Source organism: Cyanistes caeruleus, chromosome 26 (genome assembly GCF_971803275.1).
Source record: "Cyanistes caeruleus chromosome 26, bCyaCae1.hap1.1, whole genome shotgun sequence".
Taxonomy (NCBI): domain Eukaryota; kingdom Metazoa; phylum Chordata; class Aves; order Passeriformes; family Paridae; genus Cyanistes; species Cyanistes caeruleus.
Window position 1 is genome coordinate 4,290,133 of NC_141726.1, and position 24,052 is coordinate 4,314,184.

At 57.5% G+C, this 24,052-nt stretch overlaps 2 protein-coding genes and 1 long non-coding RNA gene across 5 annotated transcripts in view; 2 read left to right on the forward strand and 1 right to left on the reverse strand.

Moving 5' to 3' along the window:
* Nucleotides 1-4,293, forward strand: part of KHDRBS1 (KH RNA binding domain containing, signal transduction associated 1) — a 25,486-nt gene extending 21,193 nt beyond the window's left edge. Inside the window, exons 10-11 of one of the 2 annotated variants that reach the window (XR_015279286.1) lie at nucleotides 1,298-1,355; nucleotides 3,357-4,293. The gene's annotated coding sequence lies outside the window, so the exon portion shown is untranslated. The remainder of the gene's footprint in view (nucleotides 1-1,297; nucleotides 1,356-3,356) is intronic. The other variant, XR_015279287.1, reaches the window with a different exon arrangement.
* TMEM39B (transmembrane protein 39B) lies at nucleotides 1,298-13,863 on the forward strand. Of its 2 annotated transcripts, none has more exons than XM_086863201.1 (9): nucleotides 1,298-1,355; nucleotides 7,407-7,592; nucleotides 9,808-10,027; nucleotides 10,296-10,379; nucleotides 10,906-11,060; nucleotides 11,861-12,197; nucleotides 12,590-12,777; nucleotides 13,105-13,225; nucleotides 13,458-13,863. In XM_086863201.1, the coding sequence occupies exons 2-9, from the start codon at nucleotides 7,465-7,467 to the stop codon at nucleotides 13,692-13,694; spliced, it is 1,470 nt and encodes a 489-aa protein (XP_086719327.1). In that variant the 5' UTR covers nucleotides 1,298-1,355; nucleotides 7,407-7,464; the 3' UTR covers nucleotides 13,695-13,863. The 2 variants fall into 2 exon arrangements, with proteins under 2 accessions (XP_086719327.1, XP_086719326.1); XM_086863200.1 differs by lacking the exon at nucleotides 1,298-1,355 and adding an exon at nucleotides 5,758-5,914.
* A 6,911-nt stretch (nucleotides 13,864-20,774) lies between these two features.
* LOC147649273 (uncharacterized) lies at nucleotides 20,775-22,370 on the reverse strand. Its single transcript, XR_015279346.1, has 2 exons — nucleotides 22,004-22,370; nucleotides 20,775-21,221 (listed from the first exon to the last, which is right to left on the reverse strand). It is a non-coding gene; the product is annotated as an uncharacterized LOC147649273 (long non-coding RNA).
* Nucleotides 22,371-24,052: the final 1,682 nt, after the last annotated feature.

Sequence of the window (24,052 nt, forward strand, 5' to 3'; positions counted from 1 at the left end):
AGAAATCTGAATTTGGAAAGCATGTGATGGTTCTTTGCTCGATGATTCAGATTTCAGGTGGCCTCAGGGAATATTCCAGAGGCTGGTTTAAGTAGGATTGCTGAGAATTCCAAGGAATTTGCTTTCTGTAACCCCCCCCTTGGCTAAGATGTTTCCAAAGCAGCTTTTCCTTGGAAAAAACCACTTTAAAAATGAATTTTTTGTTGGTGAATGGTGCAGCAGCTGCTCCTTAAATCCTTTCTGAGAGGGTGTGGATGTAGAAATATTTAATATATTTATATTTAAAAATAAAGGCTTCATGGTTTGTTATTTATTACCCATCCAGCAGATGAATTTGGAATTTTAAGGGGAGAGGATTAAACTGCTTGGGGGTGAAAAACAGAATTTTAGGGAAAAAAAAAAAAAACCAACAAAAACAACAAACTTCAGCTCACGAACAGAGGGGAATATTTAAAAAATAAAAAAGAAAAAAAACCAACAAAAACCACAAAAGTTGTATTTGTAGATTGTTATTAAAGTGCAAATAACTGAATTTTCAACACTGGTTTGGAGTCAGCTTTCAGGGCATAATGTGATGAAAAGATCAGCCTATGCCCCCCCTTTTAAAGGAAAATTATCAGCAGGAGAAATCAGGATGTGTAAAGCTAACAGGCATCGCAAAGCCCAAAAAGGTAACCTAAATGTCTGATTTTAATATAGCACATTTCTCTTTTCCATAAACCTGTGACGTAAACTTTTTTACCCAGCCGACCCTTCAGATGTTAATTTAATGCAAAAGGGGACAAAAAAAACAACCAAAACCCAAAAAAAAAAAAAAAAAACTATGAAAAAAAAAATGTTTTAAATATAAACATTTAAACCAACCCACATGGCTCCGGCATAAATTAGCAATAACTTTATTTAATAATGTGCCCTTGGCAGATGCACTGGGATGGAATGTGGGCCAAAAGGAATCTTTTAAATATCCTGAATTTTTAAAGGATAAAAGATGTAAAATGAACATGAATCCAAGCTAGTCCTGCTACTGCCAAAAACAAAACCAAACCCCAAATTCTGCTCAGTTGTTTGAAAATATCAATTTTTAGCCCCCCCAGTATTGCTGTTTCCTGTGAAATGTCCATAGCTCAGCTGAACTTGCATGTTTTACCTTCATGTGTAATTGCATGCAGGAATCTTTTTCCTTCTTTATCCTTTTTTTTTTAAATTATTATTATTTTCTGTGAAGATTTTTTTTTGGTATCTCTGCTTCCATTGAGGATCCTCACGATTTTTTATTTTTTTTTCTTTTAATTTGCAGGGATTTGGCGCCGTGACTCAGCGGGGTGAGGAGGAGGAGGAGGAGCGGCACCAGCTGGGTGAGTTTTGGGGGATTTTTACAACCCCTTGTTGAGTTCCCAGCGTGGGGGTGGCACCATCTGAGCTGCTAAATTCCAGTTTTTCCTTGGATCCACATGAATTAAATAAAAAAAGGAGGGAAGCTGCTTTCCCTGCCTGCTGCTCTGGCAGAGGTCAGGGCGTGGAGGAGGCTCCTGAGTTGAGGTTTTGGGGGGGTTTTAAGGGATTTTGGGATGGGATCTGTGCCTTGGAGCTGGGATGCAGGGATTTGGGAGCAGGGGGGAGTTGGATTTCGTGGAATGAGAGGCCTTAAAGGTTCTGTGCTTCCCAAGCCTTGGGATTTATTACCCAATGCTCCAGGAGCAGAGCAGGCTCTGGGAATGGCTCAGGAATTCCCAGGCTCTGGCTCAGGAATTCCCAGGCTCTGGCTCAGGAATTCCCAGGCTCTGGGAATGGCTCAGGAATTCCCAGGCTCTGGCTCAGGAATTCCCAGGCTCTGGGAATGGCTCAGGAATTCCCAGGCTCTGGCTCAGGAATTCCCAGGCTCTGGGAATGGTTCAGGAATTCCCAGGCTCTGGGAATGGCTCAGGAATTCCCAGGCTCTGGCTCAGGGATTCCCAGGCTCTGGGAATGGCTCAGGAATTCCCAGGCTCTGGGAATGGCTCAGGGATTCCCAGGATCTGGGAATGGCTCAGGAATTCCCAGGATCTGGCTCAGGAATTCCCAGGATCTGGCTCAGGAATTCCCAGGCTCTGGGAATGGCTCGGGGATTCCCAGGATCTGGCTCAGGAATTCCCAGGCTCTGGGAATGGCTCAGGAATTCCCAGGATCTGGCTCAGGAATTCCCAGGCTCTGGGAATGGCTCAGGAATTCCCAGGATCTGGCTCAGGAATTCCCAGGCTCTGGCTCAGGGATTCCCAGGCTCTGGGAATGGCTCAGGAATTCCCAGGATCTGGGAATGGCTCAGGAATTCCCAGGCTCTGGGAATGGCTCAGAGATTCCCAGGCTCTGGGAATGGCTCAGGGATTCCCAGGCTCTGGGAATGGCTCAGGGATTCCCAGGATCTGGGAATGGCTCAGGAATTCCCAGGCTCTGGCTCAGGAATTCCCAGGCTCTGGGAATGGCTCAGGAATTCCCAGGATCTGGCTCAGGGATTCCCAGGCTCTGGGAATGGCTCAGGAATTCCCAGGCTCTGGGAATGGCTCAGGAATTCCCAGGCTCTGGCTCAGGGATTCCCAGGCTCAGGAATTCCCACAGGAAGCCACAATCCAGTAAAATTCCAGGCTGCAGATCTTCAAACCTTGCCAGTTCCACCCCTCCCTCTTCCCATCCATGGACTCTGGAATGGGATGTGGCTGCTGGGATTTGTTTTTATGGAATCCTGCCAAGGAATCTCCCTCAGTGATCCTGGCATGCATTTCACAGTCCCAGAATGGTTTGGGGTTGGGGCAGCCTTAAATTCCCATGGGCAGGGATTCCTTCCCCTATCCCAAATTGCTGGAACGCTTCCAGGGATGGAACAGAGATGATTCCCTAAAAAAATCACTTTGTTAAGTGGCTGGAAGTGGTTGGGGGTGATCACATCAGCACAATTCCCCCCCACGGGATTCCTTTGGGAGCAGCAAAATGCTTCCCCTGAGATCCCTGGAAATCTGAGCTCCATAAATAAAAATTACAAAGGAATCCACCCTGGAAATGCTGGAAAAGCCCAAAGCCAAGCTGAGCATGGGACATCAAAGGACAAATCCAATTTTATAGGGAATTACAGAGCTCCCAAACGAGCCCCTCTTACCTCAGGAGCATCAGGAACAGGGATTTGTTTGATTTCCCAATTTGTGGGAATGCTGCAGCAGGGAGTCCATCCTGAATTCCCACATTTTGAAAATTGTACCCTGCCAGGAGGGAAATGATAACAGTCCTTGATTTGTGGCCTGGTTATCAAATCCATCTTCACTTCCCGTGGAATTGGAGCATCAATTCCAGTGGCAATACACCAATCTTTCCCATTTCTCTCTTAATAGCTTTTAGGTCAAGTGGAAAAGATTTGCTAGAGATCATCTCTTAGGATGCAGTTTATTCCCAAATGGATCTTGTGACTCTGCCTTTGGAATAACCCAGCTCGTGCCTTGCTTTTTTGTGGGATGTTGATGGGAAGGATTCAAATGTTATGGCAGGATGGAAATGTGAACATTGAAATAACTGGATGTGCTGGGAGTGTTTTGCAAACATTCCTTGGATCAGACAGCTCCCTCCCTCTTTCCTTCCCTCTTCCAGCACTTTTCCAGGCAGATTTTAGACCTGGAGCCTGCCAGAGCTCATTTGAGATCCCAAATTAAGCCCTCAGCGTCGGATGTGCCTGTCAGAGATGCTCTAATTAGCCAAACATTCCAGGGGTGATGCAGGGATTTGGGAGGGATGGAGATTCCTGGGAGTCTGAGTCACCTCAGTAACCTGGAGAACCTTCCCTTTCCTGATGGAATTCTGCTCCCAAGTGCCAGGGATCTTTTCCTCTCCCTGTTTTCCCAAAGGGCTCATCCACATCCTGTTATTTGTGGGATTTTGGGAAAGGCCCCAACCCAGAGAAAAGCCCCTGTTGTTAGCTCTTCACATCTTCTCTCTGGAAGTGTTTCCCAACAAAACCCTGGTTTTGTCAGGAGGAGCTTGGATTGGGAACATCCTCCTGCTCTGTGTCTCGGCATTCCCATCTTCCTTTTCCCTGAGTGGGAAAACCTCCAGCCTCCAGCACAGCCCTGGCTGTAAAACCTCAGCCCAGCCTTGCTTGGAGCTGGCACAAACCTGGGTTTTGTCCTTAGTGGGGAGTGAATCCGAGGAAAACTCTCCAGCTGGAATTCCAGAGGTATCCCCAGCAGCTTTTCCTGGAAAGAGCCTCATCCCCTGTTCCTTACCCCTGCTTTCCATTTTCTGTTTGGATTATTTCAATAAAGCGAGTGGCTCTGAGCTTTATTCTATGGAATCATGGATTCAGGGAATGCTTTGGGGCGGGAGGGACCTTAAAAAGCTGCTCCAGTCCCATGGCAGGGCCACTTTCCGCTATCCAACACTTCAGGAATGGGAATTCCACAGCTTTTCTGGGATTTTTTTATATCTCAGCCTCACTGAAAGCACAGTGGTTTGATCTTTTACCTCAATGCACCCCTCCAAAATTCCTTAGCTTGGCTGAGTTGGAGAGCACAGCTGGATTCCCTATCCAGATTTGAACAAATTTGAAATTTATATGAGAGCATCTGCCACAGGCAGAGCCAAGAAAAAATAACTGGAATGTAATTTTTTACTTCCTTAACCCCTCTTGCTGCTCTCCCAAAAAAAAACCTTGGGATGCAGGGTGATTACCTGGAGTGGCTCTGGAGGAGGAGAGCAGGGAATTCTCCAGCTGAAGCTTTTGGGGAGGAAAAGAGAGCTCAGGGAATTTCTCCTTCGTGGCTCAAGCTCCAACACCTCGGCTGAGCCGTGGGTGGTGAGGGGGAGGAATTCCTGCAGCTTGGCCAGTGTCCCTGGGGGCTTCCATCCAGGATGGGGATGTTATTCCTGAATTTTTCCCCTCGGGAAGTTCCCTGGGTGTGAGCACAGAGCTGTGCTGCTCAGTTGAGCTTTCCATATGTTTTCACATGGAAAAGGATGATTTCCATGCTCCCTTTGCTCCTTTTGCCAAGAGGGATGAATCTCCCAGGAGCTGGTTGAGGATCAGTTCAAACACTGTTTGCTGTGACTGGAAAATGGGAATCTGCCAGGTTTTTTGGGAGTGTTGGAGAACACCAGAGCCTCCCTTGGATCCCGGGAATTCCCTTGGATCTCCAGCTGCCTGTTGGAAAACTGAAATATAAACTGTTTCCTGATGGAAGTGTTCATTTTACCACTGAATTTGGAACTAGACACGACCAAAAAAGGTTCATCCATCACATTCCAGATACATTTTTTAGCCTGACCGTATTTTTAGGGATCTCCTGGTACATTTAGAGGATTCTCTTCAGCATCAGGTGTTTGGCCACTCCTGATTTTTGATGGTTTTGCACAGCCCCAGAATCAATTTAAGTTGGAGAAGCGCTCCAAGATCTGTCCCCATCCCCACTCGTTGGACACCTGCAGGGATGGGCACTCCAGACCGCTCTGGGCAGCCAGAAAAACACCAGAAAAGAAGCAAAGCTCGGCTCTGCGCAAGTCCATCCATTCCAGGGCCGCTTTTTCCTCCAGCCTAGGCAGGGCTGGCTCAGTTTTGGGGACCCATCCGCGCCAAAACACCAACCCCCACAAAACCGAGCGGAGAATTGGGAATAAACCACACCTGGAGGGCGCTCTAAACCCTTCCAGGTGGATCACAGCACCGAACCGCGGCGCGGAGGAGCCTGGAGCCGAGAGGGATTTCTCATTCCCGGCAATAACGGGGAACGCTGCCGGCATTTTCCCGGGGACACCGCCGGGCGTGGCCGGGTGGGCGTGGCCACGCGAGGGGCGTGGCTTTTTCCCGCGTTCGCGCCCCGCAGCAGCTTGTCCCGCGCCGCTTGCCGTCGCGCCCCGCCCGCCATATTGTGCCCGGCGCAGGCGGAGCGGCGGCCGGCGATGGGTGAGGGGGGCCGGGCCGGGGGCAGCGCGGCCGTGGGGGGAACGGGCGGAACGGGCTGGAGGGAACCCGCCCGGCGGCCGCTGGGGAGCGGCTCGGGCGGCGGGCGGGGCGCGGGAGAGCCCCGCGGCTCGCCCCGCCGCGCTGAGGGGGGCGGCTCCCGCGCCGCGGCCTCGCCCGGAGCCCCCGAGCCCCTCAGAGCCCCGCGGGCTCGGGGAGCGCTCACAGAGCGCCCTCGGAGCCTTCCGTGGCGCTCCCCTACGGGTCCTGAGTAGGCCGGTCGGGTTTTTAAAGCCTCCCAGGGTCCCGCTGCAGCCCTGGCCGGACCCCCCGGCCCTCAGAGCTCCCCGGGCTCTCTCAGCTTGTGTTCAGCCCCACTCGTGCCCCCAGATTTCTCTCTCACAGCTCCCTCAGAGCCCCTGTGGTCCTCAGTGTTTTCCTGCAGCCCCCGTTTGTGGCCCACATTTCCCTTTTACAGCTCCTTTGACCCCAAGTTTTACCCCCAAATTTCCGTTTACAACCCCCACTGTTCCCCCACATTTCCAATTTCCCTCTTGGAGCCTTCGTGGTTCCTTCCTGCTCTTCTCCGGACTCCAAATTCCCCCCAGTCTGTGCCCTCACAGTTTCCACTGCTTCTTCAGAGCCTCCTCGGAGTTCCCAGAGCTTCTGCAGTTCCCAAAAACGATCCCAGCAGCTCCCCAAAACAAGATCCAGCTCTAGGAAGGAGTTTTTGGAGAACTCCCGAGCTCAGCATCAATTTTAAAACTCCTTTGAGATCAGTTTCTAAAGCTTCAGCACATATTTTGTTCCTCCAGATGCAAATTCCGAAGCAGTGCAAGCTGGAAATGATCCACCAGGAAAAGAAATGTGCAGTCATTGATCTGCCCTGAGTTTCCCTCACAGCTCAGATTTCTCTTGGAAATGGGGTTTTTTTATCACTTGTGTGGATTCTCCTGAGGTTAACAGCATCCAGAGAAAGCTTGAAAAACCTCAGGATGAGTTTTGTGTATGGCAAACAAGCACTGGAAAAGCTGAATTTGGGCTGACCCCATTGATCTCAGTGCCATCAAAACATAAAACAACAAGTACCCTAAAAATGTGGTGTATTTTCCCATCTTAAAGAGCCAAAAAGAAAATAATCATTTTAAAGAGCTGTAGCCTTCAGTTCCAACACAAGATGATACCAAAATATCCCAATTTTCAGAATTATTGGGGCCAAATGTTGAGTTTCTGTGGAGTCTGGAAAACAGGGATGACACCACAGGGATGCAGATGGAATTCCTTTTAAAGTGATGAATTCCCAGCACCTCAGCAAGGCTGGGGCTCCTTGGGGTTGCATCCATGGCCTGGGGAAATGTGGCAGACAGGGAAAAAATGTCTGGAGAAATTTGAATTATCCTGGAGCAATGGGGTGGTGATGGAGAGGCCTGGAATGCTCAATGAGAAATAACAATTAAGAAATTATAATTAATACATGCTCAATGTCTCCCTGCAGTGGTGAGGGCTGAGCCCAGCCCACAGTGAGCAGCCAGGAATTCCCCAAACTCCTGGGAATGGCCGGGGGACGCCGGGGTCCCAACAGAACCTCCTACTGCCGGAACCCCCTGTGCGAGCCCGGAGCTGCCGGAGCCTCCGGACACTCCTCGGGCTCCTCCGTCACCGGCGTGCGCTCCCGGACCAGGTACCGGGGACAGCTGGGGATGCCTCTGGCGTGGAGTGGGATGGCTGAGGAGGACCTTGGAGCTCATCCCATTCCCTGATCCTAAAGCCTGTCCCATTCCCCGACCTCAGAACTCGTCCCATTCCCTGTTCTTAAAACTCGTCCCATTCCCTGATCTTAAAACTCATCTCATTCCTTGACCTTAAAGCTCATCCCATTCCCTGACAGTAAAACTTCCCATTCCTTTATTTTAAAGCTCATCCCATTCCCTGATCTTAAAACTTCCCATTCCTTGACCTTAAAGCTCATCCCATTCCCTGATCTTAAAACTCATCCCATTCCTTGACCTTAAAACTCATCCCATTCCCTGATCTTAAAACTCATCCCATCCCTGATAGTAAAACTTCCCATTCCTCGATCTTTAAACTCATCCTATTCCCTGACAGTAAAACTTCCCATTCCTTTATTTTAAAGCTCATCCCATTCCCTGATCTTAAAACTTCTCATTCCTTGATTTTAAAGCTCATCCCATTCCCTGACCGTAAAGCTCATCCCATTTCCCCACCTTTCCCTATCCCAGGTTATTCCAACCCCAGTCCAGCCCAGCCCTGGACACTTCCAGGGATGGAGCAGCCACGGCTTCTCTGGGAATTCCATTCCAGCTCCTCCCCACCCTCAGAGGGAGGAATTTGGTTTCAATATCCCATCAAGCCCAGCCCTCTGGGACTGGGAAACCATTCCACTTTCCTGTTAGCTCCCAGTTCCCTTTTCCTGTATCCTGATTTGTCCATACCACCCCTTGGCATTAGGATGAGTGTCCCTGAGACTCTTCAGGACAGGCTCCCAGGAAAGTTCAAAACCCTTCAGTGACCAGGGAATGAGAAATAAAAATAGAAACAATTTTATATCCAGAGCCCAGCTGGGGTTGTTGCACCTGCAGTGCCCTGAGGTTGGTGTCAGGTGATGTGGCTCTGTGGGGTTTTTTAGGATCAGCTGGATTCTGTCACTGGGGCAGAGGAGGGAGAAACCAAGGAGCAACAGCATAAACAGGAGGTTCTTTATTTACTCTGCAAAGAAAATGTTCAGTCTGCCTCAGCTGAGGGCCCTGAGACAGGAATTTCTAAGGATACAGTTATCCAGACATGTCATTGCAAGGCCACAGGAGGTGGAGCAATCCACCTTTCCTGGGAAAAGCAAAAACCCAGGGCCTTATCCCAGGCAGGGAATGCACAGATCCACACCCAGCTCACCTCCAAGGCATGGAGAGCTCTGCTTTGTGCCAGGCTGTGAAGTGACAGGACACAGGGAATGGCTTGCCACTGCCAGATGGGATTTTAGGGAGAAATCCTCCCCTGGGAGGGTGGGGAGGGGCTGGAATGGAATTCCCAGAGAAGCTGTGGCTGCTGCATCCCTCGAAGTGTCCAAGCCTGGATTGGATGGAGCTCGGAGCCACCTGGGATAGGGAAAGGTGTCCCTGCCCATGCCCTGGATGATCCTTGATGCCCCTTCCAGCCCAGAGCATTCTGTGATTCCATGATTTGCCAATGCTAAGGCTCTCAATCACCGTGACTTTGGGAATTTGGGCATTTCAGAGAGACAGCTCAGGCTCCTCAGGTTTTCCCTCTCTCAGTGCCTTATTTTAGGTTCTCCATCTCCTGTTTGAAACCATGGCCTGATCCCCCTGGATCCACAGCCACACTCCAGGATTGAGATTTCATTTGGGGATTTACACTTTGTGCTCTGCAGTTCCTTTGAGGCCCACACCCAGATTCCTTTGCCTGTTGTTATTTAGGGATTGCAGCTCAATCTGGGAGATATTCATTCCCCTTGATCCAGGGGGGTCAGTCTGGGATTGTGTTCGTGCTCACACAGCAAGAGGCACCTCTGGCTAAACTCGTTTTTCCTCCTCAGGTGAACAGAAGGTGAAGAATGAACAAGGGCTTGTGTGTAATTGCTCTGCCTTTCATGTTCAAGCACTCTTAGATATGTAAACATCAACTTGAGCTCTGAAAGCTTCCAATTAATTAAGGCAGCCACTGAGTAGCACAACACAACCCTGGGTTTGAACAACACAGAAGATTTAATATCAAATGTCCTGGGTCCAAATATCTGCCTGAAATTTGTGATTTGTGCCAGCCAGTGATAACTTGAGTTCCCCAATCAATCTGAGACCTGTGGAGGGGGGAGCTGGAGGACATTCCCCTGTTCACCCCTGGCTCTTGGCTTCCCCTGGCAGGAGTGGCTCAGGGACAGGCCTGTCCAGCCCCCCTCTGGCAGCTCAGACAGTGGTTCCCCTGCGGCACTGCAAGATCCCCGAGCTGCCCGTGGAGAGGAGCGTCCTGTTCGAGCTGCAGCTCTTCTTCTGCCACCTCGTCGCCCTCTTCGTCCACTACATCAACATCTACAAGACAGTGTGGTGGTACCCACCCTCCCACCCTCCATCTCACACGTCCCTGGTAAGCACCAAAGGGCAGCTGGAGCTCCCAGGCTGTCTCTTGGACCGCTAAATATAAAGTTTTAGAGATAATGGTTGATAAAAATTGCAACTGACCCTTCAGGATTGCTCCTGCCGCTCCTGTTTCCCACATTTTTGGGTTCTGGCTGCTGCCTTGGCATTCTCTTGGAAGAGAGTCCAAGGAGAAGAGAATAATTTGGGACTTTTTGTGTTGAATGTGGGTTCCTGCTGCTGATGAAAACTGGATAATTTTAGTTTTGTCCCCACAGAACTTTCACCTCATTGACTTCAACGTGCTGACGGTGACAACCATCGTGCTGGCACGGCGGCTCATTGGTGCTGTGGTCAAGGAGGTAAAGTCAGAGCCGTCCTTCGTAAAGCTCTGTGTCACTTTTGTCACTCCAAACTCCTCCATCCCTTCCCTAAAGACCTCTGTGATATTCCATAGTCAAAATCCCAGGCAGTGGGAGGAGCAGAGAACAGAGCTGAGCTCCCCAGCCCACTGCTCCTGCTGACTCTGTGTCCTTATCTGACTCTGAGTTTCTGTCTCAGCCAGACTGTAGTGGCTGGGATTCCCTCCTGCCTTTTGGCTCTTTTCCTGCTCTCTCCATCACTCCAGCTTTCCCCAGGGAAGAGCCAGGGATGCTCACTGTGGAAGCATCTCATGGTGAGCAGTGCCAGGAGAGTGTGCTGGGCACTAACTACCAGGCCTTAACTAGAAACTCCCCTCACTCCCTGAGGAATGAAACTGAGATTCCACAGAAAGCCTCCCTGCCCTGGTGTTAGCTTGTCCCTGGCACTTCCTTGGGAGCTCTGATTTTACACCCTGAGTTTTCTCCTTGAAGAAGAGGGAATTCCCAGCTCTCTTGTGTCCCACAGGCTTCCCAGAGTGGCAAAGTGTCCCTGCCACGCTCCATCTTCCTGGTGGTCACTCGCTTCGCCGTCCTCACGGGCACAGGCTGGAGTTTGTGTCGCTCCATCATCCACCTCTTCAGGACCTACTCATTCCTCAACCTCCTGTTCCTGTGCTACCCGTGAGTATCCCTGGCTCTGGGCTGGGGGATGCACCCAAAGTCCAGGGGGAGGCTCCCTGCAGCCCTGAGGGGTTCTGAGCTGGAAGGCACCAAGGCTTGGAGCAGCCTGGGTTTGAGGAAGGTGTCCCTGCCCATGCACACAGAGTTTTCCCTGCACCTCTCCCTTCTCCTGTGTCACATTCCGTGGTGGCAGGACACGTCTGGGACATTGACCCCTGTTTCAGCTTGATGTGAGCATTAATTATTAGTCATTATTGCTGCTGGTGTCTTCTGGAAAGGGTTGTGTGGTTTTCTCATGGCGCTCACAGAACCCAGGGTTCGGTTTTCCCTTTGTGCCTGGCCTCCTCTGCCAGGTGGAGGGATTCAAACAGCTCCTGTTTTTTTGTTACCTATCAAAAGGAATTATTTGGAGTGGAAATAGCTCCCTCCTCCCTGGTAGATGCAGGAGGAAACATCCACAGAGGTTTGCTGCCTGTGTTTGAGCTCAGGGCTCTTTTTGGGAGTTTCCCTTTGGAATCAGGGAATCCCAGACTTGGGCTGGGGAGGAGGATGGACCTTAAAGCTCATTCAGCAGGGCCAGGAACACCTTCCACTGTCCCAGGTTGCTCCAAGCCACGAGCTCTTCCAGCTCAAAACCCCAGAGGAGAATTTGGGATGGGGCTGTGACGGCAGCGGGATGGGATGGGATGGGATGGGATGGGATGGGATGGGATGGGATGGGATGGGATGGGATGGGATGGGATGGGATGGGATGGGATGGGATGGGATGGGATGCAGCTCCCGAGGTCTGTGTTTTCCAGGTTTGGGATGTACATCCCCTTCCTCCAGCTGAACTGTGACTTTCGGAAGGCAGGGCTCTTTGCCCAGGTGGCCAACATTGGCCCCAGGGACACAGGGGAGGTGACAGCCCGGGGCAGGGACTACCTGACAGTGCTCAAGGAGACGTGGAAGCAGCACACGAGGCAGATGTACGGCATGGAGGCCATGCCCAGCCATGCCTGCTGCCTCTCCCCAGACCTCATCCGCAACGAGGTGGAATTCCTGAAAATGGATTTCAACTGGCGCATGAAGGAGGTGCTGGTGAGCTCCATGCTCAGTGCCTACTACGTGGCCTTTGTGCCCGTGTGGTTTGTCAAGGTGAGGCCTGGCTGGGGGGTGACACTGGGCTGTGGTGGCACAGTGAGGGAGGACACTTGAGGATGGCTCGTGGTGATGGAATTCTGAATGTCTGCTGGTAAATGGGCCTGAGGGGTGAGGCTGTCCCTGTCCCCCCAGGGGCTGGTGCTCCACCAGCTCAGCATGGGGACCATCAGGAGCTGCCTCCCCAGTCCTGGTGATGATGGCACAAATATTCTGCAGGAATTCTCCATCCCCCATCCCACATGGGCTCTTCCTTTCCAGGCAGGATCCACAGCTCCGTGCAGAGCCCTCGTTTTACCTGCCTGCCCAGGTGCTTTGTGATGCCCTGGGCAGGTGAGGCTGTCCAGAGGTGTGTCCCACAGTGTCCAAACACTTCCTGTCCCCCCCAGAACACTCAGTACTACGACAAACGCTGGTCCTGTGAGCTCTTCCTGCTGGTTTCCATCAGCACCTCGGTGATCCTCATGCAGTACCTGCTCCCTGCACGATACTGTGACCTGCTCCACAAAGCTGCAGCACACCTTGGCTGCTGGCAGAAGGTGGATCCGGCCCTCTGCTCCAACGTGCTGCAGCACCAGTAAGGAATTCTCTCCTGGACTTTACCTTTTGCTGGATGGGTGGGGAGCTCAGCCTTAAAGCAAACCAGAGAAAAGTGAGAGCGGAGTTGTTGGCTGACACACTCTGGGCACTGTCCCCTGCCAAGCAGAGCTGATTTTTGGCAGGGTGCCTGTTGCTCCTGGCCACAGCTACCTGCAGTTTGTCCCTGCCGTGGTGACCCTTCCAAACCAGGAGCAGTATCCCTGTGCTCCTCCCTGCTGCAGAGCCCAGTGCCCCATGCAGGTGGGATTGAGGATTGACCCTTGTTCCCTGCAGCTGGGATTGAGGATTCTCTTGTTGCCTGCAGGTGGACTGAGGAGTGCATGTGGCCTCAGGGGGTGCTGGTGAAGCACAGCAAGAACGTCTACAAGGCCGTGGGTCACTACAACGTGGCCGTGCCCTCGGACGTCTCGCACTTCAGGTTCCACGTAAGCTCTCCTCCCCTCTCCTTGCTGGGAGCAGGGATAACACCGCAGGATTGTGGTCCTGGACACCTCAGGCTGGTGGAGCTGGGGCTCAGTGCCCAGGGTGGAGGAGCTGCTGGGGTTCAGCATCTCAGCCCTGTGACTCCATGCAGAGCCAAAGTGTCCCGAGGAATCCTCCCAGTCCTCCCCCAAAGGTTTCACCTTCTGCCAGGCGCCTCACCCTGCTCTCCCACAGTTCTTTTTCAGCAAACCACTGCGAATCCTCAACATCTTGATCCTGCTGGAAGGAGCTGTCATCTTCTACCAGCTCTACTCGCTGATTTCCTCGGAGAAGTGGCACCAGACGATCTCACTGGCTCTGATCCTCTTCAGCAATTACTACGCCTTCTTCAAACTGCTGCGGGACCGGCTGGTGCTGGGCAAAGCCTACTCCTATGCTGCCAGCAGGGACTCAGAGCAGAAGTTAAATTAAAACAATTGCACTGATGCTCTCAGCGTATTACAGAACAAACAAAAACAAGAAACCCTCAGAGCTTTGTATTTTTGTTACCACTGCTTTTTTTTTGTTGTCGTTTTCTTTGATAACTGATGTAATTAAAAGGAAAAAAAAAAAAAACAAAAACATATTTTTTTACTCCCAACAAGTCGTTTGTGTGTTTGTTGTTTGAATCCGCCTCCACCGAAAGGTTTGCTGCTGTTTGGGTGTGTGGAGGGATTTTTTGATGGTGCTGAGGTTTGACGGGTGGAGAGGGAGGAGGAAGGAGAGAGTTACAGGTGTGTTAAATCTCCCAGCTGGGTTCCTTCAGGAGGGGGTGAACCCTCATCCCATCCTTTTGGGGGTCCTCAGGAGCTCTTGTGCCCCCTCCCCATGCTCTGTGTAGGGAAAGGTGATGTTATTTCTCCAAAATGTTTCTTTTCAAATTGCTGAGCCCCAACTGCTGCGACCCCCAGCTCGCAGTGCCCTGGTGTGAGGAGTCCCCTGTGGATGTGGGGAGGGTTTGGGGGAGCCCCAGCCTCTCCCCTTGGCTCGTTTACCCGCGGGTCGTGTGTCCTCCCCAGGCTCCCCCTGCCCAACCTGCCCGTCGGGGTCGGGAGAGGAGGAGGAGGAGGAGGAGGAGGAGGAGGAGGAGGAGGAGGAGGAGGAGGAGGAAGGGACACAGCACATCCCGAGTGCCCCGGCCCGGGGCCCCCTCTGCCGGGAGCAGCGCCCGTGCGGCCGCTGGGGGGGTTCCGAGCACCCCCTGCCCGCGGGAGGGTCCCGGGGGGTCCCAAAAGAGGTTCCTGGGGTCCGAAAGGGGGTCCCGGGGGGCTCGGGGGGGTCCCGGGTCCGGCCTTTGTTCCGGCAGGGCCATGAGGCCGCCAGGGGGCGCCCGGCACGCACGGCACCGATCCCGGTCCCGATCCTCATCCCGATCCCGGTCCCGATCCCGGTCCCATCCTCATCCCGGTCCCGGTCCCGGTCCCATCCTCATCCCGGTCCCGGTCCCGATCCTCATCCCGGTCCCGATCCCGGTCCCGATCCTCATCCCGATCCTGATCCTGATCCCGATCCCGATCCCGATCCCGATCCCGATCCTCATCCCGATCCCGGTCCCGATCCCGATCCCGATCCCGATCCCGATCCCGGTCCCGATCCTCATCCCGATCCCGGTCCTGATCCCGGTCCCGATCCCGGTCCCATCCTCATCCCGATCCCGATCCCGGTCCCGATCCTGATCCCGATACCGATCCCCGTCCCGATCCCGGTCCCGATCCTCATCCTCATCCCGATCCCGGTCCCGATCCCGGTCCCGATCCTCATCCCGATCCCGGTCCCGCTTCCGACACCGTTCCCGATCCCGATCCCGGTCCGCATCCTGGTCCCCATCCCGATCCCGGTCCCCATCCCGGTCCCGATCCTGATCCTGATCCCGATCCCGGTCCCGATTCCGATCCCGATCCCGATCCCGATCCCGATCCCGATCCCGGTCCCGGTCCCGATCCCGGTCCCGATCCCGATCCTGATCCTGATCCCGATCCCGGTCCCGATCCTGATCCCGATCCCGGTCCCGGTCCCGATCCCGATCCCGATCCTGATCCCGGTCCCCATCCCGGTCCCGATCCCGATCCCGGTCCCGATCCCGATCCCGGTCCCGATCCCGATCCCGATCCCGGTCCCGATCCCGATCCCGATCCCGGTCCCGATCCCGATCTCGATCCCGATCCTGATCCCGATCCTGATCCCGATCCCGGTCCCGATCCCGATCCTGATCCCGATCCCGATCCTGATCCCGGTCCCGATCCCGATCCCGATCCCGATCCCGGTCCCGCTTCCGACACCGTTCCCGATCCAGCCCCGATCACGCCGGGGGAATTATTGCCACCGAAAGCGGAGATCAAGCACCGGAGCGGGTCCGGGAACCGGGACCGGGAGCAGGACCGGGACAGGACCGGGACAGGACCGGGACCGGTGGCAGCATCGTCCGTGGCACCGGGGAGGGGAAAGGGGGCGTCGGTGCCCGGCAGAGGCCCGAGGGACGGCGGGGACACGGCGGGGACACGGCGGGGACACGGCGGGACCAGAGGCCACCGGAGCGAAGCCGCCGCCGTTTCTCAGCGCTCAGAGCGAAGGGCGAGGAAGAGGAAGGAGCAGCGGGAATAGCGAAGGCTGGAGCAGAGCCAGACGTGCGGAGCCCTCGGGTCTGTGCCTCCCCTCACCCCCACCCCGACACGGAGCTGGGACCCCCATTCCCGAGGACACCGCTGCTTGGAGCCCCCCGGCAGATCCTGCGGGTTTGGGGGGCACGGAGAGCCCCCCCAGCCTGTCCCTGTTTCCCGTGCGACCCCACCAGGACCAAGCCCAGCGTCCGGCCGGGTTTTCCAGCCGGGATGGGGCGGGGGGTGATGCCGGGGCCCCGGCCCCCTCCCCAGCACGGCGGGAGGAAACGGCCGTGTCCAGCCTTTCCCGAGGATGAGGATTTCCTTCCTCCCATTGAGCGGGGACCCTGGGGTTAGCACGCAGCCGTGGGACACTGCCACAGGACGGGGGGCCTGGCTGGGAACTGGGGGGCAGAGACCCTCGACACATCCCTGGGGACATCTCCCTTAATCCCCTCTGCCTTGCCGGGACCCCGAGAATGAAGGAGCTGAATTTGGGGGGGGTACGGGATAGAGACCCGCAGCCATTTCCTCCTCTCCTTCCCTTTTTCCCACCCCGAGAGCGCTCGGGATATTTCTGGGGCGAGAAGAAGCCGGACATGGGGATTCTTGGCTTCCCAGAAACGCCGTTCCCGCAGCTGGGCAGAGCTGTCACCGGGAGCAGTGACACGTTTCGCTTCCCTTTCCCAGGGCCCCCGGGCAGGGATGATGTCCCAGGGGAGTTCCCGGTAGGAATTCCCCCGGGAGCACCACGGAGGTGTCTCCGCTCGGGGCTCAGCTGCCTCGGTGACCCCGAGGGTCCCGGGCTGCCCGCCGGGGGTCCCGGGCTGCCCGCCGGGGGTCCCGGGCTGGCCGCCGGGGGTCCCGGGCTGCCCGCCGGGGGTCCCGGGCTGCCCGCCGGGGGTCCCGGGCTGGCCGGGCTCCATCTGCCGCGGGATTAATCCCGGGATTAGCAGCCAGATGCCAGGAACAGGTAATGAGGATCCCTCGGGAGCAGGTGATGACATCAAAGCGCAGGAATTGTGACCAATCCCACCTCAGCCGGGGGTCCCCCGGCCAGGAGGGCAGCGGGGACACGGGGCTCACATCTGCCAGGACACATCCTGGGGTGTCCTCGAGAACAGAAACCCAGGACAGAGACCACGCTGGAGCAAAATTCCCGGCAGAAATTCCCTCCATGGGCTCAGCACTGCCCGGGCTGAGCCCTCCGAAATCAGAAAGCTTCTCCCTCCTGCTGCCCGCCGGGAATCCCCTCCTGCTTCCCAGCGGATGCAGCTGATGGGAAATGGTTGTTTTCCCCTAAAAACCCGCCCCAGCATTCCTGGGAGGCGTCTCCCACCCTTATCCCAGTTCCTGGGACCTCCAAGCAGCCAATTCCTGCCTGGTCGCAGCCCAGCTCGGAACAGTGAAGGATCCCGGAATTCTGGGTGATCCTGGGTTGTTTGATCCCGGAATTCTGGGTGATCCTGGGTTGTTCGATCCCGGAATTCTGGGTGATCCTGGGTTGTTTGATCCCGGAATTCTGGGTGATCCTGGGTTGTTCGATCCCGGAATTCTGGGTGATCCTGGGTTGTTTGATCCCGGATTTCTGGATGATCCTGGGTTGTTTGATCCCGGAATTCTGGATGATCCTGGGTTGTTCGATCCCAGAATTCTGGGTGATCCTGGGTTGTTCGATCCCGGAATTCTGGGTGATCCTGGGTTGTTTGATCCCGGAATTCTGGGTGATCCTGGGTTGTTTGATCCCAGAATTCTGGGTGATCCTGCAGCTCAACCCCTTCACTGGAGACCTCCCAGCTCCTCCTCATCCATCCCAAACCCCCAGCCCATCTCTGGCTGCTTCACTGCCAAATCCAGCAGTTCCTGCTGTGGACAAGAAGGTTGGAAGGAACAGGATCATCCCCCAAAACCAGTGTTGATCCCACCTGAGCTGTGCCACCGTGTATCCAGAGACTGGCAGCTTTAATTCCTCCCTAACAAATATTTATTTTTACATTTCTAAAGCCAAATCCCTGAAGTGGTTAATTAAGGATTCGTTTGCTCGCTGTCACCTCACAGCACAGCAGGTCTGGGGTGAGATCAAGGGTGGGAAAAGCATGAGGGAGGGAAAAATATCCCAGTGCAGATCCTGGCAGGATTCCCGGGCTGGGAGATCCCTGAGCATCCCCCGGGCCCTGCTCCCCTCCAGCCCCAGAGCCGCGGGATCCCCTTGGGACCCCCAAATTTTGGAGATGCTGAACCGAGCCGGGCTGGCCATAACAACCCCAGAGCTCACCTGGCCAAAACCAGGGCAGGCCACAGCCCACGAGGCCCCGTCCAGCCGTAATTACAAACCCCGAGCATCCTCATTAACAATTACACACACGTCCTCATTTCCTCGTTTAAACAAGCCATGAGGAGCCAGGAGCCGGAGCAAGGACCCCGAGCCATCCCCCCCAAGCCTTTCCCATCAAGGGACACCAAACTCGTGGCGCTGGTGCAGGGGAGCGGGGACAGCGCCTGCAGCACCCCGGGCAGCGGCTCCTGGGGGTCCAGATGGACCCTCCCGCCCCCGGTTCCCCCTCCGTTTCCGCTGCCATTTTCCCCGGCAGTGCTATAAATATTCAACAGGAGGAGGAACGGCGGCTTCTGGAGCTCCAGCTCCTTTGCTCCGGGCTGGGGGACACCGGGGTGACATCCCCGGCACGGGGGACACGGCCCCCACCGCAGTTTGAGCTGAATATTCCCGGTGATCTGAGCTGGAGGTTCAGCTCAGATCACCGGGAGAGGGGGCGAATGGAGGTTCTGGAGAGTGTTGGGACATTTCCCAAATTTGTGGAGAAGCGGGGGGCAGTGTCAGGAATGTCGCCCACCCCCCAGGTGGGTGTCAGGCCCTGTGGTGGCCCCATCCCAGGCAGAGCCCCAGAGTCCTCACAGAGCTCCAAAGGAAAGTAAGAAACCCCAAACCCACCCTACACCCCCGGAGGTTCTGAATCCTCGTTCAGACCCCGGCCAGGGACCCCGCGAGCGGCAGCGCCACCTCCACGGCCACCAAAGGGGTGTCCCGAGGGTCCTGGTCGCCGCTTTTGGGATCTCCCACGAGTCGCGAGGTGCGGCTGACACGGGGCACGCCAGGACCTGCAGCCCCACGAGAGGCGTGGGCAGCCGGGGGGAGGGAACGGGCGAGTTTCGGTGTCCCGTCCCCTCCCCGCGGGGACAACGTGCACCGGGGCAGCTCCAGGCTTCCTCCCGCCGTGACCTCCAGCCTTTCCTCAGCTCTTCCTTGGCTTTTCCGCCGAGCCCGGAGCCGGGGCTGCCTTCCTGCCCCGGCCCCGCTTCCTGCCCTCCGAGCTCGGCGCTCCCGGCTTTCCCAGCTCCATCCATCCATCCTCCCCGGGGCTCCTTCCCGAGCTTCTCACAGGGGGACCCGGCCTCCTGAGCCCTTCCCGAGCCTCCGGTCCCCAAAGCTCCTCGTGGGACCCGTCCCCGACGCCGCTCGGGGTGCTCCAGGGGTCCCGGTTCCATCCTCAGCTTCCTCCCAGCTCTGCGGAACAAACACCGAACGGAGCAAATCTGTCCCCGGGCTCACCCCAGGGAGCGGCGATTCCCCGATTCCAATCACTTTTGGGGATCTGCGGCTGACCCAGTTTATAATCCACGGCTCAGGGCGGCGGGGATCACACGCAGGACGCTGGGAAGGAGCGGGAGCTTTCCCGGAGCGCCCACACCCTCCCAGCCCGTGGTTTTTTGGGGAACTGAGAGTCCCGGGGCTGCTCCCGGCTCGGGGGTGCTGCTGAGGGCAGGACATTCCCACGCTCAGCCCGAGGGTGTCCCCCAAAACCGGTCGGACGTGCGGGGCCGTGACTCAGCCGGGTGGCAGCGGGTGGGGAGCGGCGAGAGCGGCGCAGGACGGGACCTGTGCGGGGGCCCCGCTTCCCAGGCAGCCCTGAGCAAACAGGGAAGCGAAAAATTTCCTTTTCCTTCCTCCCGCCGAGCTGGGTGTCACCGCCTTGGGGTGACCTTCCCCTGCACTCCGCTGCCTCAAGCATCCCCCTCCCTCCCTCCCTCCCGGCTCCGGCTGAGGGTTGGGAAGGGCTCCTTATCTCCCTTCCAGGCTGATGCAAGATTTGCTCATCCTGCTGCTCCCCAAGGCCGCGCTGCTGACGGTGCCACCTTCCCACGAGGGTTCAACTCTCCGCGGCTTTTCCTCCCCGCTCCCGGCCATCATTCCCTGCCCCACAGCCGAGCCCGGAGAGGTTTTTCCCCCTGGCCCCAGGGAGGTTTTCCCCCGGCCCCAGGGAGGTTTTTCCCCCTGGCCCCAGGGAGGTTTTTCCCCTGGCCCCAGGGAGGTTTTCCCCCTGGCCCCAGGGAGGTTTTTCCCCCTGGCCCCAGGGAGGTTTTTCCCCTGGCCCCAGGGAGGTTTTTCCCCCTGGTCCCAGGGAGGTTTTTCCCCCCGGCCCCAGGGAGGTTTTTCCCCCTGGCCCCAGGGAGGTTTTTCCCCCTGGCCCCAGGGAGGTTTTTCCCCCCGGCCCCAGGGAGGTTTTTCCCCCTGGCCCCAGGGAGGTTTTTCCCCCGGCCCCAGGGAGGTTTTTCCCCCTGGCCCCAGGGAAGTTTTTCCCCTGGCCCCAGGGAGGTTTTTCCCCCTGGCCCCAGGGCCGGGAGGGCTCCGTGCCCAGCGGGAATTGGGAACAGGCTGCCGGCCCTCTGCTCCAGCCAGGAATAAGTGGATTAGGAACCAATCTCGTTATCGCTGCTGGCAGCCTCGCGGGGGCCGTGGGACGGGGACAGCGATGGGGACGCTCCCGCTGGGGGGGACAGGGGTGGCCGGTGCCCGGCGAGGGGCAGAACGCGGCCACCACGCGTCGATAGCCAGGGCTCGGGTGCCTGCTGTTCCCAGGGATGTGGCATCCGGGCTCTAATGAGGCGGGACGGTTAATTAGTCAGTGTCAATTTATGTTAATTAGCCGGAGGGAGTGGGGACATGGCTCTGCCACCTGGCTCGCGCAGGGCCGGGCTGGGGGGACACGCGTGGAGCTGAGGGTGGCAGGGCAGGACAGCCGAGCTCCCTGAGGCTGCTCCCGGCCCTTCCTCGCCTTCCCTGCCCGGTGAGACAGAGCTGAGACCCGGGGGGAAGCTCCAGGGATTTCCAAAACGCCTTGGAAACCCCCCCGAGCTGGGATTTCCTCCCTCTTCCCGAGGCTGTTCGGGTGACGGCAGCAGCACGCGGTGGCCAGGCTGGGAATTTCGGAGGGAAAAGGATGGGAAACGTGATCCAGCCAAGGAACGAGCCCCTCTCCGGCAGGGATGGAGCAGCTCCGTTGTTTACTCAATCCAGTTTGTGCTGCTGTTGGTTCCTGGGCTTGTTTTCCTTCTCCAGACAGGGCTGTGACCGCAGAAACAAAGGCAAAACTTTAATCCTGCAAATCCTCCTCTCTTCCCACCGAAGGCCGCGGGTGTTTGTCCCCCTCCGAGGGGACTCTGGGGTCGGACACGGCCCGGGGGCTGCCCGGGGGCGGCTCAGGAGCAGCTAAAAATAACCCCGTGTCTTCACGGAGGTGTTGCAGCCGCAATCAGCCATGCAAACGAGACCGAAATTAAATCAGCCGCATGCGACAGGAGCTGTTAACCCCTGCCAGAGCGGGGACGCGTCCCCCCGGCACTGCCTGGGGCCCGACGGGGACAGGGGTGCTCGGGGAGCGGGGTGCGTGTCCCCCGGCGGGGCTGAGCCGCCGTTCCCCCGCTGTCCCCGGCCCCCCCGGGCTCGCTGCCATCTGCCCCGGGTGTGTTCAAGGAGCTGCAGAAAAACGAGGTCAGGGCCGTGATGGCAGCGCCGGGACGAGGCTGCGCCCGCCTGGGAGGACCCTGCCACCCTCCCGTGTCCCCAGCGGGACCCTCCGGGGGCACCGAGCGGAGCGGGGCTCGCTCTGCCGGGATGTCCTCGGACCGCAGCGGAGCCCCGGCCGTGGCAGCTCCCTCCTGACCTTCCGGGCGGATTTCTCTCCCGCTGCCAGCGGCCCCGTGCCACCCCTCGCCGGGGCCGGGGATGCACCGCCATTCCAACTCCGTCAGCCCCCCAAACCTGGGCAGCCAGAGCAGCGCGTCCCCTCCCTCCCTCCCTCCCTCCCTGCCCAGGGGGGGCTCCCCTGCGCCCGCCCCGGTGCCCACCCGAGCCCCCGCCCGCGCTCCAGCCCCGCTGCATGTGCGGGTCCCCGCGGCAGCTGCCTGCATTTCATGCATTTTTAAGGAGAAGAAGGTTAGTGGGTCACTCCAGCGCCGCAGGCTTTTCTCCAGCTGAGCTGCTTTGCTGCCAAACGCAGCCGGGCTGGCGGCGCGGGGGCTGGGCCGGCCGGAGGGGCGGGCAGGTGGGCACCGCCAGCCTGGCACGGCCACCCCGAGTGTCCCCTGAGCCCCACGGCTGTCCCCAGTGCGGCTGGAAGGAGCGCGATGCGCCCAGCGAGTTGGGGCTGGGGGTTTCTCCGCAGCCCCCCGTGGAGCTGGGGGGGCTGGGCAGCAGCACCCCGAGGTTCAGAGCCCTGGGGAGGCGGGAGGAGAGGAAAAACGGCCGCGGTTCAAAGTTAATGTGGAGCCAAAGTGCGGCCGCGCCAAAGCAAACAGAGGGTGGCTTTTATGGCTCCGCGCCCTGCCCGCCCCTCCCGGGGTGCTGCACCCCGGTACCGGCACCCCCGGAGAGCGGGCACGGCCCCGGCTCCCTGGGGTGCAGTGGGGTGAGCCCGCCCCGGGGGAAGCCGGAGCTGCGGGCACACAGGAAAGGGGTGAAGGAGCGATTGAGGTGGTGCCAGATGTGGGGTGAAGCCAGGCCTGGGAAAAGGGGATGGGGAACGACCCCGGACCTGGGAGAAGCCAGATGTGAGGAGAATCCTGGCGTGGGGTGACCCCAGATGTGGGGTGAACCCAGACGCGGAGAAAGAAACAGATGGGGGGCGAAGCCGGACCTGGGTGAACCAGGACCTGGGAAAAGGCAGATGTGGGGTGAATCCAGACGTGGGAGAATCCAGATGTCTGCAAATCCAGATGTGGGGTGACCCCAGATGTGGCCAAGCCGGCCCTGGGTGGGATGGCAGCGGTGCAGCCCCGTTCCCCCCGGTTCCCCCCGGTTCCCCCCGGTTCCCCCCGCATCCCCCGCATCCCCCGCATCCCCCCGCTGCTGTTGCCATGGCTACGGCCATGCAAGTCTGCCCGAGCTGCATCCGCCGCTGCATCCCAGCGAGCCGTGGGGGCGGGGACGGCTCCGCTGCCCCCAGACACGGCCACTCCTCCCCTCCCGACCCCAAAAGCGCCTGGAGATCCCTCCCGGGGGCTCCCCCAGAGCGGGTGGGATTGGGGCGTTACCGAGCCCCTTCCAGCCGGGACCCCTCGCGCTCCTCCGACCCCGAAAGCCTCGCAGGAATGAGGGGGGTGGGAACAGCTCCTGACTCCGGAGGGTCCCAAACCCCTCTGTGCCCCCTCCCAGCGCATCCCGCCAGCCCCCGGGGGCATGGGAGCTCATCGGGCACGGCTGGAATTCCTGGGAGGGCAAAGAGCTCCCCAAAAACCGCAGCCCCAGCCCGGAGCCACCCCCGAGGTCTCCGTGTCCCGGCAGCCGCGACCCTGGGGACACTCTGGGGTTTGCTCGGAGGCCGAGGGGGAATTCTGCTGCCGGCGATGAAGCAATCCCGGCCGGGGACAGCCCGGGATAAAGGGAAGGAGGGGATTTCTGATGGAAAGTTGCAGACAGCCCTGGCACCGCCGGGATTCCCCCGCCGAGCTCTGTTCCCGGCTCCTCCCTCGCAGGGACCGAGCCCCTGCCCCACCCCACCCGCCTGGGGGTTCGGGGGGAGGTTTTTCCTGCATTTCCCGGGGGTTCAGGTACCCCCAGCTGTCCCAGGAAACCTGGGGGAGAGGGAGCAGCAGCCTTGGTGGTGTTGACACTTGCAGGTTCCCTAATGAGGATTTATAATTAATATTCCATTCGGGTAAGTGAGGCGGGAAGTTTGTGGCTCTCGGGGATGATTTTCCACGCTCTTTTGGGTACCACAAACAACACCCCCATCATCTGAATGCTCTTTAAGCTCCCCTTCAACCCAAACCGAGATGGTTTTACAGTCTCCCAGGCACGCAGCATCCCTCCGGTGCTGCCCATCCCGACATCCAGGGCTGGGTTTGGGAGTCTCTGCTCCTTTCCTGCCGTCTGTCCGTCCGTGCCGGTCCCTTCCC